The 16718-nt window shown below is 43.7% G+C and overlaps 1 protein-coding gene across 3 annotated transcripts in view; it reads right to left on the bottom strand.

Annotated features, from left to right (window-relative positions):
- The window catches only part of MTUS2 (microtubule associated scaffold protein 2), a 563429-nt gene that overhangs the window by 43637 nt on the left and 503074 nt on the right, over nt 1–16718 (bottom strand). For all 3 annotated transcript variants that reach the window (XM_027064621.2, XM_053212281.1, XM_015083756.3), the window contains one exon: nt 13571–13637. In XM_027064621.2, coding sequence (XP_026920422.2) covers nt 13571–13637 — 67 coding nt within the window. The remainder of the gene's footprint in view (nt 1–13570; nt 13638–16718) is intronic.

The following is a 16718-nucleotide window of genomic DNA, read 5'->3' as shown; positions in this document are numbered from 1 at the left end:
ACACGCACATCTGTCCTATGACCCAGTAATTTATAACGTAGGAACTTATCTGAGAGAATGACAACAAAAATCGTGCCAGGATCTTCCTAACAGCCTTATTTGTAAGAGCGAAAAAGTCACAAACCCTCAGCAGACAAAAGGGCAGATTCGTTGTGGCGTGCTCCTGCAAATGAAACACGGCAAACAACAGAAAGGGACACACTACCGATTCACTCAGCCATGTGGGTACATCGCTCGTGTGGAACAAAAGCCCCCGGACACGGTAGGGTATAAAATGTCTCGTCTCGTTTGTGTGAAATCCCAGAGCAAACAACACTAATCTATGCTGACAGAAATGACTAAGTGGTTGCTGTAGAGGGGAGGGGTGGACTGAGTGGAAAGAGCCATGAAGAAACTTTCTGGAAGGAGGGTAAATGTCCTAGATCTCGTTTGGAGTCTGTGAACGTATTCATAGCAAGACGTCATCAAGCTGAACATTTGAAAATAAAAAGTTTAAAAACAATGAAATGGACGGTCTTCTACGTTTCTCCACATATTTACCCTCTTGATAGCCTGACTTCAGGCGTGTACATCCAAATTTCTATGATTTTTAAAGGACAGTTTCTCTGGATATAAAATTCTGGGTTGAATGGGTTTCTGCCCCTCCCCCCCACCCCCCGACTTTTTCTGGCACTTTATAAATGTCAGTCCAGTGCCTTCTGGCCTCTGTGTGTTTCTGATGAGGTTACCTGTTGTTCGTAACCTCGTTCCCCTGTATGTGTTGTGTGCCTTTATCTGATTGCCTTCAACATTTTCTTTTTATCCCTGGTGTTCAGTAGTTGACTAGTATGTGCTTAGGTGTGATTTATTTGTATTGATCCCATCTGGGGTTCAGTGAACTTCTTGGGTCCGTGGGTTATATATATTTTAATGTTTATTTTTATATATATTTTAATGTTTATTTATTATATATATATTTTTTAATGTTTGTTTAATTTTGACAGAGAGAGAGAGAGAGACAGAGCATGAGTGGGGGAGGGTCAGAGAGAGAGGGAGACACAGAATCCAAAGCAGGCATCAGGCTCTGAGTTGTCAGCACAGAGCCCGACGCGAGGCTCGAACCCACAGACCACGAGATCATGACCTGAGCCGAAGTTGGACGCTCAAGAGACTGAGCCACCCAGGCGCCCCGTGGGTTGCTCTTTAAAATCAAGTTTAGGATGTCTACGCCCACCATTTCTTCAAGTATTTTTTCTTCCCAATTTCTCTCTTTCTCTATTCCCTTTTGCCAATCCAACTACACACCTGTTACCCACTTGTCATGCATATTGTGTTCTTAGTTTCAATCTTTCTCTCTGTTCTTCTGACTGGATAATATCTCCTGATTCTCTTCAATTTACTGACCCTTTTTCCTGCAGTCTCCAATGTGCTGTGAGGCCTATCCAGTGACTTTTTCATTTCAGAGCTTATACATTTGGGTTCTAATGTTTCCATTTGGTTCTTTTTTTTTTTTTTTTTTAATGTTCATTTATTTTTGAGAGACAGAGCATGAGCAGGGGAGGGGCAGAGAGAGAGGGAGACAGAATCTGAAGCAGGCTCCAGGCTCTGAGCTGTCAGCACAGAGCCTGATGCGGGGCTCAAACGCATGGACCGTAAGATCATGACCTGAGCCAAAGTCGGATGCTTAACTGACTGAGTCACCCAGGCGCCCCTCCGTTTGGTTCTTTTTTATCGTTTTCATTTCTCTGTTGTGTTTCCCTACCAGATTACTTATTACATTCTTCTTTTTCTAGAAATGCTTGAATACGTTTATAATAGTTTTTAAAATTTCTTATCTGCTAGATCTGCTAATTCTAACACCTGAGTTATTTCAATGCCCATTTCTATTGACTAGTATTTTCCTTGATTATGGGTCCTGCTTCTTTGTATGTCTAATTTAAAAATATATATATGTTCAACGTAATGGATAATATGTTCTAAGGAGCTTCCTTGATGATGTTGAGCTTTGTTTGCCGGCAGGTAAACTACCAGACTCCATTGATTCTGTCAGGCTCGGTTTCACTCTTGTTGGTGTGGGTCAATTTCAGTCTGTCTTTGGTCCTAGAGAGACCCTTACTCCATCTAGGTCATGGCCCTTACTCCTAACGCCTGGCTGTTCTCAGGGATCAATGGATTGCTCAAGAGATCTCCCCACCCTCTCTGGGCTGGAGCTCCAATGTCTCCCAACTCCGCAGCCTCTGGTACCTCCATTCAGCTCCCAGCCCTGTAGTAGCCGTCCTCTGCCAGACTGCCCTGTGCACACAGCCTACCCTTCATCTAAAAACACAAGGGAAGTCCGGCACAAATTCCTGGGGCCCTCCTCCGCTCAGCTTACTCCTCGCCAGGCTCAGCCCCACAATTTCCAACCCCTTCAATTTTGGCATCTGCTCGTTCAGCTTAGCAAGATGGTGGCCGCGACCTGGAGCACCTCTCTGTGCCATGGTCTGGGAAGTGGCCCCAGGCAGAAAGCTGGGGCTAATGTGGGATCCACTTAGTATGCTTCCCTTTTCCCAAGGGCCACAGGTCTGTAGTGTCTATTGCTCAATGTTTGGAAACAGGTGCCTCATATATTTTGTCTGTCCTATAGCTGTGTACAGTGGGAAGCCCAGTACCGTACTGTGGCTGGAGGCAAAAGTCCAGACAAGCACCCAAGGGATGCTAAGAGGCTCCGTCTCCTCCGACGGGAAGAGGTTCTAAGAAATGAGGTCCCAGAAAAGCGCAAGTCATGGAGATGACTGCCCAAGGCTATCTCAGCCAAGATGCCATTATTATCTACAGCACATCGAGTTTGGTCCAGCATGCAGTGTTCTGATTAGAATTTTAGCTTTCTAGATAGATCTGCCTATGGGGGGATATATTTGTCATCGTCAACTGACAAATTGGCATTTTTGTTTTCGTATCAAGCTCTAGTGAACTCAGTTAAAAGCGCTTCCTTGAAAGTCAGAGCCCTTCTTGGTGTACTAACAAAGGAAACAAAACAAGCTGTGCCAAGTAAATCCACCAAGGTAACCGCCCGGACTCAGCTGCCAGCCGGGTCCCTCCGCCTGGAACCATCATTCTGATTAGTGACACTCCGACCACATTCCTTATCACTAGCTGTTGTTGGTTGTTTTGTTTTGTTATTTATTTACTTACTTATTTACTTATTATTTTATTTTAGGGAGAGAGAGAGCACAAGTAGGAGAGAAGGGCGGGGGGAGGGGGAAGAGAGAATCTTAAACAAGCTCTATGCTCAGTGTGGAGCTCTACACGGGGCTTAACCCAACAACCCTGGGATCATGACCTGAGCCGAAATCAAGAGTCAGACACTCAACCAACTGAGCCAGCCAGGCACCCCTGTTTTGTTTTGTTTTGTTTTGTTTTGTTTTTTAAAGACTGTTGTGTTAAGGAGATCTGAGATCAGGATCTGATTCATTATTACTGCAACCTAGTAAGTCCTTACATGGTTGCTTGCAGGGCTGAATTGGTCTGGCTTTCCTCTTCTTCATCAAAATTAACTTCCCCAAAACCTGGCTGAAAAAGTGCAATTCTGATTAAAAAGAGTGACCTGAATCATCAGTATGCAATATACTGCAATTTATATATTACTTTATTTTTTTAATTTTGATTTTTAACGTTTATTTATTTTTGAGACAGAGAGAGACAGAGCATGAACGGGGGAGGGGCAGAGAGAGGGAGACACAGAATCTGAAGCAGGCTCCAGGCTCTGAGCTGCCAGCACAGAACCCGATGTGGGGCTTAAAGTCACGGACTGCAAGATCGTGACCTGAGCCGAAGTCGGCCGCTTAACCAACTGAGCCACCCAGGCGCCCCTATCTTGCTTTGTTTAAATAAACTGCCAAATTAAGCAAATAGATTGACAGTACTCTTGAATACCCGAAGGTTGCCCTGGTGACATTTGCGGTTATTTGAATAAATGACAAGAATTCATCGTGGCACTAGACAAGAAAAATCAAATGTTAAAAAAAAAAATCTGTGAAAGGCGAATCACTTGAGTTTTATATCCCAAGCAAACACAAATAACTTTAAGAGTTTCATAAACACAAACTCATTCCTTTTCTTGGGGATGGCCACATGGAAAACCTAACTGTCTTCACTATTTTTCCCATTTCCCAAAGGAGAGACCGAGTGAATGGTGGCATTAATGCTGTTCCTATAATTGGTCAGGTGTATGGAAGAATCACTTCTTCACTGACTCCTTCATTTCCTTTAATACGGCTCAGCTGTTTTACCCCTGAAAGCCTTTCCTGGATCCCTGCCCGGGTTACAACCCCTGTTCTGAGCTCCCACACCTCGAGCACCTTACTCGCTGCACTGGATTCTAATTAGCTGCTTATGTCTGTCTTTCCAATGCACAGGGGTTCCCCAAAGTCAGAGACCTCGCCACACTCCTCTTCTACCCCTGGCACGCTAATGGGCACCTCTCCTGGGTGCAGTCAAATTCATAAAATGAAGCAGTGAATGGTCCACATTGACCATGCTAAGCCCTGAGCCAGGGTACAAGACACAAAGAAAAAGAAGAGAGAGTCCATGTATGAGAAATTCACAAGTGGCAAGCGATTATGCTCACCCAATTTGTATGTGACCGTCATTTAAAACACATATTTTGCAGAATGCTCTTCAGCAATTTTCAGGTTAAAGCTATAGCAGGTCATGTCTTTCTCTTGGTTTTTTTTTTTTTTTGCTGTTGTTGTTGTCTTTTAAATTATCTTCCCTCCATATCAGTTGAGATCTTACAACACAAAGGCAGTGTGCTATGATCATGATAAGACAAGAGGACCCAGCTCTGTTATTCCGCACAGTTATGTGATTGGGGTTGCTTTTACTTTGTATAGGCAATGTTTACTCATTGTTAAAACAGTGGTGGTATTATCTACCTGACTACCTCCTAGTCAGGATCAAATTAAATAATAAATGAAAGGGCTTTGTAAACCATACCCCACCTTAAATATTAGATTTATAAATATTAGCTTTCTCTTACATTTTACATTTACAGACACATGGCAACAGCAGATTCTGACTTTCAAGAAGCCGCTTGCCCACAGGGTCGTTTACGGTATCCTGATCTATTCGAGTCAGTCAGTTCAGCTTAGCTGAGGATGACGCCCACAGACTGAAAAATATTAGCACATACCAGGAAAGAAAATTACCTTTATTCATAAAGTAGTATACATTTTAGGGAGTCACAAACAGACTGTGCATCGGTAAGGCACCTGTTTGGGATAGAAAACTACAATGACATCCACTGGAATAAAATCGAACCATGGGAGCTGGCATTCCTGGTTTGAAGTTTTCCCAGCTCAGACCTAATATCATCTCCCTATAGGAGGGGTGTGGAATTCCAGAACCCGGTCATGCTGAGTGGGGTCCCTCTTGCAGACAAAGTAGTACATGCGAAGCTAGACGGTCATGCTCAAATTTCTGACAGCAGATTAAATTTACTAGATCAGACCTTCTTTCAAATACACTCATCTCCCCACCAGAGAGCTGAGGACAGTGACAGCCCACACTGGGTCTCCTCCAAGTTGTCAAGCAAATTTAACAAGATCCCAACCCTGCGGTTCAGAGGGAATTTTGCATCCCAAAGATTTTCATATGTTGGATTTTTATTTTCATTCAGTTCAACACATTTTCTAATTTACTGTGTGGCTTTCTCTCTGACCCGTGGGTTGTTTAGAAGTACGCTGTTTAATTTCTAAATGTTTGGAGTTTTCCTGGATATCTTCGTGTTTGATTCACAATCTACTTCAGTTATAGTCCAGAACATTTTGCGTGGTTTCGATTCTACTTGTTAAGGTTTTGTTTATGGTTCTACTTGTTAAGGTTGTTTATGTTAACATTTTGAATATGTCCTATGTTGCTCAGTATTCCATGTGAATTTGAAAAGAACGTATATTCTGCTTGTCAGATGGAATGTGCTATTAAGGTCAGTTAGGTCAAGGTGGTTGACAGTGTTATTCAGGTTTTCTGTATCCCTACTGATTTTCTGCCTCCTTGTTCTAATGATACTGAGAGAAGAGGGAAGTCTCTAAACTTACATGTGGATTTGTTTCTGTCTCCTTTCAGTTTTACCCATGTTGGTTGCATGTTATTTGAAGCTCTATTGTTAAGTACATAGATATTTACTATTATTATGTGTTCTTGGTGAGCTAACTCCCTTATCACTATCTCCTGATAATACTACTTACTGGTCTGAAGGTTTCTTTGTGTGATATTAAGATAGATACTTCAACACTCTAAGTTTCTCTTCATTGGTGTTAGCGGAGCCTATCTTTCCCCCATCCTTTTACTTTCATTTTTAAAGTTTATTTATTTATTTTTGGGAAAGACAGAGAGAGAGCAGAGAGAGAGAGAGAGAGAGAGAGAGAGAGAGAGAGAGAGAATCCTAAGCAGACCCCATGTTTGGCATGGGGCCAGACACAGGGCTTGATCCTATGACCCTGGGATCATGACCTGAGCCAAAATCAAGACGCAGGTGCTCAACAGACTGAGCCACCCAGGCGCTCCTCCCGTTTTTCTTTTAAGTCATTTATGTCTTTATATTTGAAGTAGGTTTCTTTTAAGCCGCACGTCGCTGCGCCTTACTTTTTTCTTTTTATCCAATCTGACAAAACTGTCTTTTAATTGGTGTACTTAGAAGAGATATTTTTATAAATCAGAAAGTGTGCATTATATTTTTGTGATCCCGAGATTAGTTATTTTTTCTGAGATATCTTCTTGGTTTTGCATTTTGACTTGGGTCTTTTTAAAGCTGTGCGAGGAAGGCAGACAGAATCCAATCTGACATGTAAGGTAATTATAACACACTGAGCCCCCACTATTCTGCCAAATACTCTGCTAGATTCCTCTGTTCTCACTCGCCTGCTGTGACAGGACTGTTCTCTCCATCTTATTGACGGAGGCAATGGGGGCCCCATAGCACAGGCTGGCTAACAACCCTCAATATACACTCTCCCCTTCTTTCGTAGTGATAGAATAATATTTGGGCAAGGTCACCAAGAAAAAATAAAGAGCACATTTCCCAGTCTGTGTCATGGCAAGGTTTGCCTTGGAACTTTGTTCTGGCCAATGAGATATAAACCGAAGTGTAAATCCTGGGACTTTCCCCCAAAGAGAGCTGACCCACTCTCTCGGTTTCTTTGTCCGTTCCTTCCTCCTTCCTGCTACCTGGAATAGAGATATGGTGACTGTAGCACCAAGCACCACACTGGGCCGTGAAGGAAGGGCCACCATCTTGAGGCGGTAGGATGATCAGCTGGTAAGAGGCCAGGCCCCCTGCAGACGTTGTAGAGCAAAGCCATACCTGTCCCTGGGTGCCCACCTCCTGACTTTTACATGAGAGAAATAAAACTCTGCTTTGATTAAGTTATAATTTGGGGGGTGGGGGCAGAATCTGTTATTTGTCCTGAACTCAATCCTAACGGATATAGCCTAGGGCCAATTACCATCACACTGTGTTATGCAATTAATTACACTGTCATCCATGTTTAGACAGATTCATCCTAACATCTATCATGGTTTTGTGGGAAAGTACGGAATTGGGAGAAGCAGCTACTTTACCTGATTTTTCAAATTAGAAATTACCAAAAAAAAAAAAAAAAAAAAAAAAAGAAATGGTGGTGGGGGTGGGGAAGCCATGGTAAACTTACACACTGTATGTAGAATTCCAGGTTTGGGCCTAAGACCTGACTCTGCCCAAACCAGCTGTATGCACTTAGGGGAGTCCCTTAATCCTTCAGAACCCCAGTTTCCTATAAAATAAAGATACCAACACCTACTTCATTCAGTCATCTGAATAAATAAATAAGACATATCATATAACAGAGCTTGGTAAGTACAAGCACTATATAAACATAAAGTCTTATGGTCATAAAACTAGAAGCCATTTTATATATAACCTTGAAAGGTAAAATCATCTCACAAATACCCTTCCAGTGGTGTGTATATGTATGTGTGTGTTGCTAGTTATAAATGAAATGAAACTGAACATTTTATTCTAGTGAGGAACTTAAGAGCATAATAAGTAACAATTTAGTGCTTACTGTCACAAACTTATATATATATATATGTATATATATATATATACATATATATATATATATATATATATCAAAGTTCTCAGAATTCTTTAGTATCTCTTTTTGGATATTATAGAAAATATCCAGGTTTTTGGGGGTTTTTTTGCTTTGCTTCAATAAGCTGAATGTGATTTGATTTCAACAATATTTGATTTCAATACTCAAAATGTGGATTTAATAATTTAGCTTTCTGTATAATACCTGAGAAACTCTGCCAGAATGATTGCCTTGTTAAACGCCGCTCGCTGTCTTAAAACTTTATTTCATGTTAAGTATTTTTTAAAGAGTTCGAGAGAGAGAAAAAAGCAAAGCCCATTGCAAGTCTGAGGCTTGCAGAAAGATAAAATGCGTGTGTCTGGCTTGGGACGGGTCTGGCTGGGAGAGCATCAGTGCACCTGGGAGTGTGAACCAGAAGGCTCCATTTAGATACAGCTATGCACTGCATATGTTTTTTTTCTCTGGTGGAGCTCATCTAATTCAGATTTAAATTCATACATTATTATTTATGAATTATTAACTATTTTTTAAATTCATACATTTTTAAGGCTCAGTGTTCCTAATAAGGCAGCTTTGCTGGACAGAGAACCATAAACATCCACCTGATGGTCGTCAGCAACTCGAAGCCTAAGGTCTCGAAAGAAAATAACCTGCGTCTAGGAGGAGGAACGTCATATAAACCCATTTCAGCATTTACAAATATAAGCAGGACCCTTCGATAATTCAATACCTGACTTCCAAATTTGGAGAATGTCACTCTATCCAAAAGTTGAGGCTCATATTTTAAGAACTACATTTTCTGGAAATTTTTTAAAAATGTGATTAAAAAATCAAATATTATATCTATTTCTAGCATCTTGACTCCTCCTCCCCGTGGATGTGGTGGTTTCTGGTCCCCTGGGGATCTAAAATGCCCTTCATCCCACAATCATTGTAGCTTGGCTTTTCCAAGGACAGACCCAATTAAGGCCAACTCCAAACACAAGGTAAGAGTCATCCTCCCTGAAGGGTGACTCAAGCATGAGAAGCTTTCAAGAGGATGACCAGAGATCCCTGTCTCCACATCCACATATGGTGTAACACAGATTATGGCAATTTTAGCCACTCCCCAAGGACTCGACTCCTGGACCACAAAATGCTCTATCCCAAACTGCACCCTGGTACATAATTGGGTATTACGTGTCTCTTCTCAGGTGCGTGTGTGTGTGTGTGTGTGTGTGTGTGAGAGAGAGAGAGAGAGACAGAGAGAGAGGGAGGGAGAAAGGGATGGGAAGGGAGGAAGGGAGAGAGGAGTAGTGATGGAATTTCTTCTTTATCTACACTGAGATTAAATCCACCATCATCTTGTATCTTGATTTATAGAGTAAAAATCAAGGATCTTTCACATACAGATGAATTTAGAACAAATGTGAATTTCTATCCAAAATCTGTCCACACTCTGAGACTAGATTTCCAAGAAAATGACACAAGAGGAAAAAAGTAATTTGCATAATACTGCAAATAATAGCAAAAAACTGGGGCAAATCTAAGTGCTCAAAGGAGAGGAGTGGCTTATTCTAGTGTGCCGCCATGGTTAAATGTTTTATCACTATTAAATGACCATTGTGAATTGTTTTTTTGATACGTGGAGAGGGGGAAAAAAATAGTTTTCCTTCCACAGATGTGCAGAATGGTTAATGCCGGAAAACGGTCATGGCATCTGTTGGCCCAGTGCACGTGCGGTGGGCCAACAGGCATCAGTAGGTGCTCGGTAGGAGACGGTCTCAGAGTTTACCTTGAAATCAACTGCCAGCAAGTTCTACTTAAAAATGATTATAATCAGAATCCTCCGTCGGCGTGGGTAACACACATCAAAATCTCTGACTGGGGTAATACACCTTCTACAGGATTCTGCTATAGCTCCTTCACCAGACATGTCCCAGTTGGGAACGTATTGTAAATATGAAGTGTGTCAGCAAATACACCAGGGGATTAGTTTCTGTGATTGGTTCCCGAAAGCCCGTCTAACCCAGCTGGGAGTGGACTCAGAGACTGACAGCCCTACAGCCTGACAGGCCGAGGTGAAGGAAGGAAGATGATATTCCTTCCCTTCTTCTGGGAGCTAGGCCAACTCCATGGGGAATGTCAGAGCAGGTGGGATATGTCCTCTGCATCTTTCCTTTCTGCACCCTTTCCCCTCCCTCCTGGGCTTCTCTCCCGAGGCCCTCAGGCTGCCCACAGCACTCGACTAGGGGACCCCATCCTCCCAGGCCTACCCCAAATTCCCTACCACCCCCCTCCCTGTCCTTGACCCAAATCGAAATCCTCACTCCTTCAATGTAGTTCATTGGTTCTCAAATTTCACTGTACTTCATGAACATCTGGGAATTAAATTTAAAAAAAGCCTAGTGGCTCCAGTCCGTTGAGTGTCCGACTTCAGCTCAGGTCATGATCTCATGGTTCGTGAGTTCAAGCCCCGCATCGGGCTGGCTGTTGTCAGCACAGAGCCCGCTTCAGATCCTCTGTCCCCCTCTCTCTGCCCCACCCTCGCTCATGCTCTCTTCTCTCAAAAATGAACAAACACTTATAAAGAAGAAGAAGAAAAGCCTAGGCCCCAACCTCAAATATTTTGATTCTGTTGCCTTAGAGGTCCTGGGAACCATTAGTTTAAAAAGCACTGCAGGTGATTCTAATATGCACCAGGGCTGAGAACCCCCGGTCAAGGTGATTCTGGCTAGATGCTAGAAGCCTTTGATTGCATTTCTTCACAGCAAGGATGTAAACAACGGATGGCTGCCTACCAGCAGATATGGGTAGATTCCAGGGCAGCATTTTAACACATATGAAAAGTTTGAGCAGTAGGTTTTAGATTTGGGGAACAGGCCAGCCCTGTTCTGGGGATATACAGTAAATGCTGCTAAACTCTTCTGATTTTTTCAGCGTCTTCCTCTTCCATGTCTGAATTCACATGTGGAAATTCTAGCTCCCCCCACCCCCACCATGCCCCTCACAGCCCCTCATAGCTCCCAGCTCCGGAAGCCCTCATCTGACTCCGCTGACAGGGGTCTAAATGAGGGTAGGGATGCTGGGAAGGAGATAGGATCGCCCATCTCTCGCCCATCTCTCTTTCTAGACGATCACTCAAAAGTCAGCTTTATAAGCTTAATTCTCTTTTCCCTTTAAGGGTGTTCCTTGCCAGCCACGCTAAACTGGGCAGAACTTGTGGCCTTTACAGTTAATAGTAGATCCCCACAGTGTAGTGTCCGCCTTCTCCCAAACGCAGGCTCTGCAGTGGCTCAGGTGCTCGCTGCTAAAACATCCGCTGGGCTCAGTGCTGGGTATCATGGCCCCGGCCCTGGGGCTACCAAGGCCTTCCGCCCTCTCCCCTCACCCCGCGGTTTATTCATTTGGCAGATGACTTCTGGTTCTATTCTTAGCACTAATGCAGACCTCAAGTAACACCGAAACACAAAAACTCAGCGCAATCCTTGCGTGGTTCCTGCTGCGTTCAGAAGCTTCAGGAAAGGGCCGAGGGAAGCGGGGTTGGATTCGGCATGCCCTATCTAGTTGGGTCAGGGTGCACAGCCCAGATCCAAAGCTTGCCCGCGGGGGTGCAGACATCCCTCCGGGGAGGAATTCAGGCTACAATGGAAGATTCTGTCCTCTATTTTCTGACTCAAGGTGCTACACACCTTACTAGGAGAGTCTCCTCCTCGGGCTGCGTTATCAGCATTATGTTCTTTAACCGACTTTCCTTTTTATGAAAGGACACCTGAGGGACAGAGAGGTTAGCCAACTGGCCCTACCTGAACCCGTGTCATTGGCCTGCAAAGTCCATGCTCAGAACCATTCACTCTGAGAACAATCTAAAAACTCATCCATTTGGGATGCCTGGGTGGCTCAGTCGGTTAAGCGTCTGACACTTGATTTCAGGTCAGGTCATGATCTCACGGACATGAGATCAAGCCCCACATTGGGCTCCGCACTGAGCACGGAGCCTGCTTAAGATTCTGTCTCCCTCTCCCTCTGCCTGCATGCCCATTTGTGCTCTCTCAAAAAAAAAAAACAAAAAACAAAAACCCAGCTTAAAAACCCATCCATTTCACGCACACTCGTGGCCCTCGGCTTCCCAAGAGCTCCTCTGTAAGTTCTGCCATTGCTGCTCTTGGCAGACCTCTCTCGGGAAACCTACACCTGGGTTCATGCACTGGGTTCCTCATCCGGGGATGGCCAGGGGCACGGGGCCACCTTGCTGCTCCTGACCACTCACAGATGAGGCTGGGAAGGAGGGACCGTTATTTACTGCTTTCCCCCAGAGGCGTTAGAGGGGAGAAAAGCCCACTGTTGACCTACCTCAGTGACGAAAGAAGTCACAAAACTTGCAGGGAAGGAAAAAAAAACCCAACAACTCAGTTAAACAAAAAGGAAAAAATAGAGAGGGGTGATGGGGGTACCGTGTCTGGAAATCACTCCACAGTTCACTGCACATCCCCGGCACCCATGTTCCCCAGGGAAGTCTGGTCTTCAGCTTCCATGCCTATTTGCACGGCTATTTGCCGGAAGGACCAGCCACAGCCTCTCTGCGTGGCTGGTTGGAAGGAAAGGTGCTGTGCCACCTGCCAAGGATGGCTGGGACCGTCCAAGTCCCCCCACTCATGGAGGGAGCCCCACCGGCACTTGGCAGGCTGCCCCCAGGACCACAATGGATGGAGGAGATACACTCATTGTAAAGAGAAGACAGCAGGCCGAGGGGAATAGGCCAGGCTGACGTTCCCTTTGCTGACTGATTCCTGAGGAAACACAGTAACGGAACCTCAAGAGAGAATTGAGATCGAGAAATTGGAACGTGGAGAATACGTGCTCTGATCTTTGGCCTAGAGTGTGGAAGCCCACCCGTCTCCATGACACCCCCCGGTCTGGGGATCATCCCATCACTTGCCAGGTCTCCATGTTCAGACTGAGCTCTACCATTTTATTGGCCAAAGGTGAGTGGGAATTTCAACACAGACCCCAGCATATTTAATCCACCCAGGCTTGTGTTTCTGGTCTTGTTCTATATCACAGAGTGTTTCATGGCGAGGCCTGTGGTGGCAGGAAGCCTTGGAATGTCTGCAGAGATCTAGTGCAGAGAGCGCCTCATGTTACCCAGCAAAGCTGTGCTGCTTCCTTGGGAGCTCTGCCTGCCCGGGGCTACCGAGACGGAGGGGCTGTGGTCACAGCTCACAACGCAGACGGATGTGTGTGCCGCCATCTGCGAAGAGCGGAGTCGAGGCCAGATTAGTGAACTGTTATGAAGCTGTCTTTGTAACAACAGAGCTGTAAAAATTATGGCTCCCTGCAAGGCCACACCAACGCACCACTGTGCTGGGTGAGATGCTTCATTTTTCCAGGCAGCTCTGCCCTGGCTGATCACGTGAGACGTAACTGCTTTCGTTGCACATTCACAGGTATCAGGAAAAGACATTCTTGGCGTTCCTCATTTTCCATGCCCTACTTACCAACTTCATCCCTGACGTGTGCAAGTTCGATTGACAGCTCTTTTTCTTTCACAAGGGCACTTTCATTCTGAAAAAAAACAAAACGGATACCGAGAGTCCCCTAGTTTTACGCCAGATAAGCCCCTGTGACATGTTTAATTAATGAATCATATTAAGCAAATATTTATGAGTCTAGCCCTTAAGGAGATAATTTTCTCATTATATAAGCATAGAAAAAAAATTACAAAGCCAAGTCCGACTCATTCATTTGTATCACATTCAAATCACAAAGCTCGCAATCTAATAATAATAACCCCGCTCGCGCTTTTCACTCTACTGCACCGTTTATACACCAACCTACAATCCCTTCTTTGCACGTCTATGCCCTGCATGGTAATCAGCTGTTATGTATTATTACACACCGTTAATTATTATCACTAGTATGAGATTTTTGAGCATGAAAACATCCACACCACCTTCTTCTGACGGGCGAATGCTAATTTTACCAACTGTCTCCTTACACGTACCCTTCTGTCCACATGTACGTGGTCGGCTACCAAATAAGTAATGAGCAGAAAGCTTAACGTGAAACATTTTTTTTTTTTTTTGTAATGAGATCAACACCAAAACTTAAGGTTTCCAAGTTTTTTTGTTCCACTGTGTGCATCACTAGAAGGAACAAGACGAAAAGTCCCACGTGAGGTACTATTAAGGGCAAAGGACACCATTTGTAACCACACGGCCCCTGAGTTGTTTTCAGATCACATATATTCTATGACATGAAACAGAGAGGTACCTGAAGATATGGTGACTTTGTAATCTGGGTTGAGTCGCCAGAAATAGCTACATTTGTTATGATTTTATTGTTACTAATAATAACTAGAAAAGGTGTGCTATATCAACTCTCTTTGCATTGGAGATACCAAAAATGTAGGCCTTCAAAGAAAGTCTCCTCATTCGGTTAGAATGTGCTCCCAAAGCAAACATTTCCAAAAAGGGAGTTGAAGCTAAAAATTGTACCAGATCTCTAGCATGAATATTATCAGGGTCTTGTGAATGTTCTTTCTTGATTAACCTCCTTTGACTTTGATTACAGCACCTCCAAAGAACCTGTTAACCTACCTCAAGGATGAAAGAAGTCATGAAACTCGCCGTGAAGAAAAAAAACTCAATTTAAAAAAAAGGAAAAAATGGGGGCGGGGTGGTAGGTAACACGTGTGCTACTTTGGGTTGATGGGACGGACGGTCTCAGGTCATCCAAAGGGCATTTGCTACACAATGTCATAATTTCATAGTACCCAAATAAAACTCTATTTGTGTGATAAACTGACAGCTATTTTAGTCACGGGCATCAACAAGGATTAGCTCATGGTTCTTTTAAGAATAATGTAGCAATAACGCATCCTTTGAGGGACGGTGGGCCCCCATTTTATTCATAAAGCTCTCTCCTTCCATCCCAGCCCTCAGCATCCTTGCCTTCCCTAAATCTGAAGTCTAGCAATCACACCCGAGAATAGATAGTTTCCTAATCACTAAGGGATGCTGCCTCTATGCCAAGCCTGCTGCACAGGGTTATAAAGAGGGTTGAAGAAATTAATACATGCAAAGTAATTAGTAATTAGAAGTAATAAATGCAACCTGGCACTTGGCAAGCTCTTTATAAGTGTTAGTTGTTCTTAGAAGTCTTTTCTTTCATTTTATTTGCAAATGACTAATATCCTATAGATACTAGGGTCTTATCCACATTAACGATCTAAATGTGTTTAGGAATATGGCATATTCTTATGCTCTATTCTTTGTTTTGTTTTGCTTTTTGAAAATACCTTCATGGCTCTGCCCTGATTCTGTTCTCAGTTCGAAGTCTAGATACCTGGGGAAGCGTTCTAATCAGATAGACCACAGGGATTCCCTGCTTGCTCTAACACAGCATAATGTGGCCGGCTGACTTTCAACGTGTTACTACAAATTAAGAAAACCTGGAATTCCAGAGTGGCTAGCTTTCTGTATTCACCCTGAAAGGATCTTAAACTAGTGAAAAAATTAACTTGTTTCTCCTATCAAGAAACACCTGGTTGGCTCAGTTGGTAGAGCATGAAACTCTTGATCTCGAGGTTGTTAAGTTCAAGCCCCACGTTGGGTGTAGCGATTACTTAAAAAAATATATATATATATAAGAATAATAATTTTTAATCCTCAGTTCCTAAGCACAGCCAGAGAAGTGAAGTAAAGCTGACCCTTGACCAACATTGGTTTGAACTGGGTGTGTCCACTCCCACTCCAATTTTTTTTCTTTTCTAAAAATTGTTTTAAATTTTATTTATTTTAGAGAGAGAGACAGAGAGCAAGAGTGGGAGAGAGAGAGAGAGAGAGAGACAGAGAGCGAGCCTCAAGCAGGTTCCATGCCCGGCACCAGAGCCCGATGTAAGGCTTCATCCTCCCATAACCCTGGGATCATGACCTGAGCTGAAATCAAGAGTCGGACGCTCAACCGACTGAGCCACCCAGGCGCCCCTCGAATTGTTTTCAATAAATACAGTATAGTACTGTAAATGTATCTTCTCTTCCTTGTGATTTTTTAAATAATAATGTATTTTCCCTAGTTTATTATAAGAACATAGCATATAATACAATATACAAAATGTGTTAATCAACTGTTCTTAGTAAGGCTTCTGGTCCACAGTGGGTTATTTGCGGTGAAGTTTTTGGGGAGTCACAAGTTATTCACAGATTTTCTACTGTGCAGGAGTTGAGCACCCCAATCCCTGGTTCTTCAAGGGTTAACTCTACTGTACTTATCAGTCTCAAAATAGCATTATTAAAGTATTCACAGTCAGAGTGCTGACAGATGCAAAGACTTAGATGAGGTTAGGCAGTGAACAACCAGAACTTAACAAAACCCCACAAACCAACTCTGATTTCTAACATGAGCCAACAGTTCCCTCAGCTCCCAACACCCACCACCCCCACCCCGGAAAGAAGCCCTGGGCAGATGTGAACAGTGTCCTGCCCAGGGATCTCCCAGATCACAGTAAATCACTCTACACTTTCCGGCCACAGGAGAATGAGACATTTGGGGAAGGAGTGGCTTGGAGGCCCAGTGAGGAGACCGTGCTGATTCCGGTAAAGATTATGGGCAACCTTCAGACCTGAATCACTGTTGTGAAAAGCT

This window comes from Acinonyx jubatus, chromosome A1 (genome assembly GCF_027475565.1).
Source record: "Acinonyx jubatus isolate Ajub_Pintada_27869175 chromosome A1, VMU_Ajub_asm_v1.0, whole genome shotgun sequence".
Classification (NCBI taxonomy): Eukaryota; Metazoa; Chordata; class Mammalia; order Carnivora; family Felidae; genus Acinonyx; species Acinonyx jubatus.
Note: the sequence above shows the minus strand (reverse complement) of the source record. Positions and strands in the feature narration are given on the sequence as shown.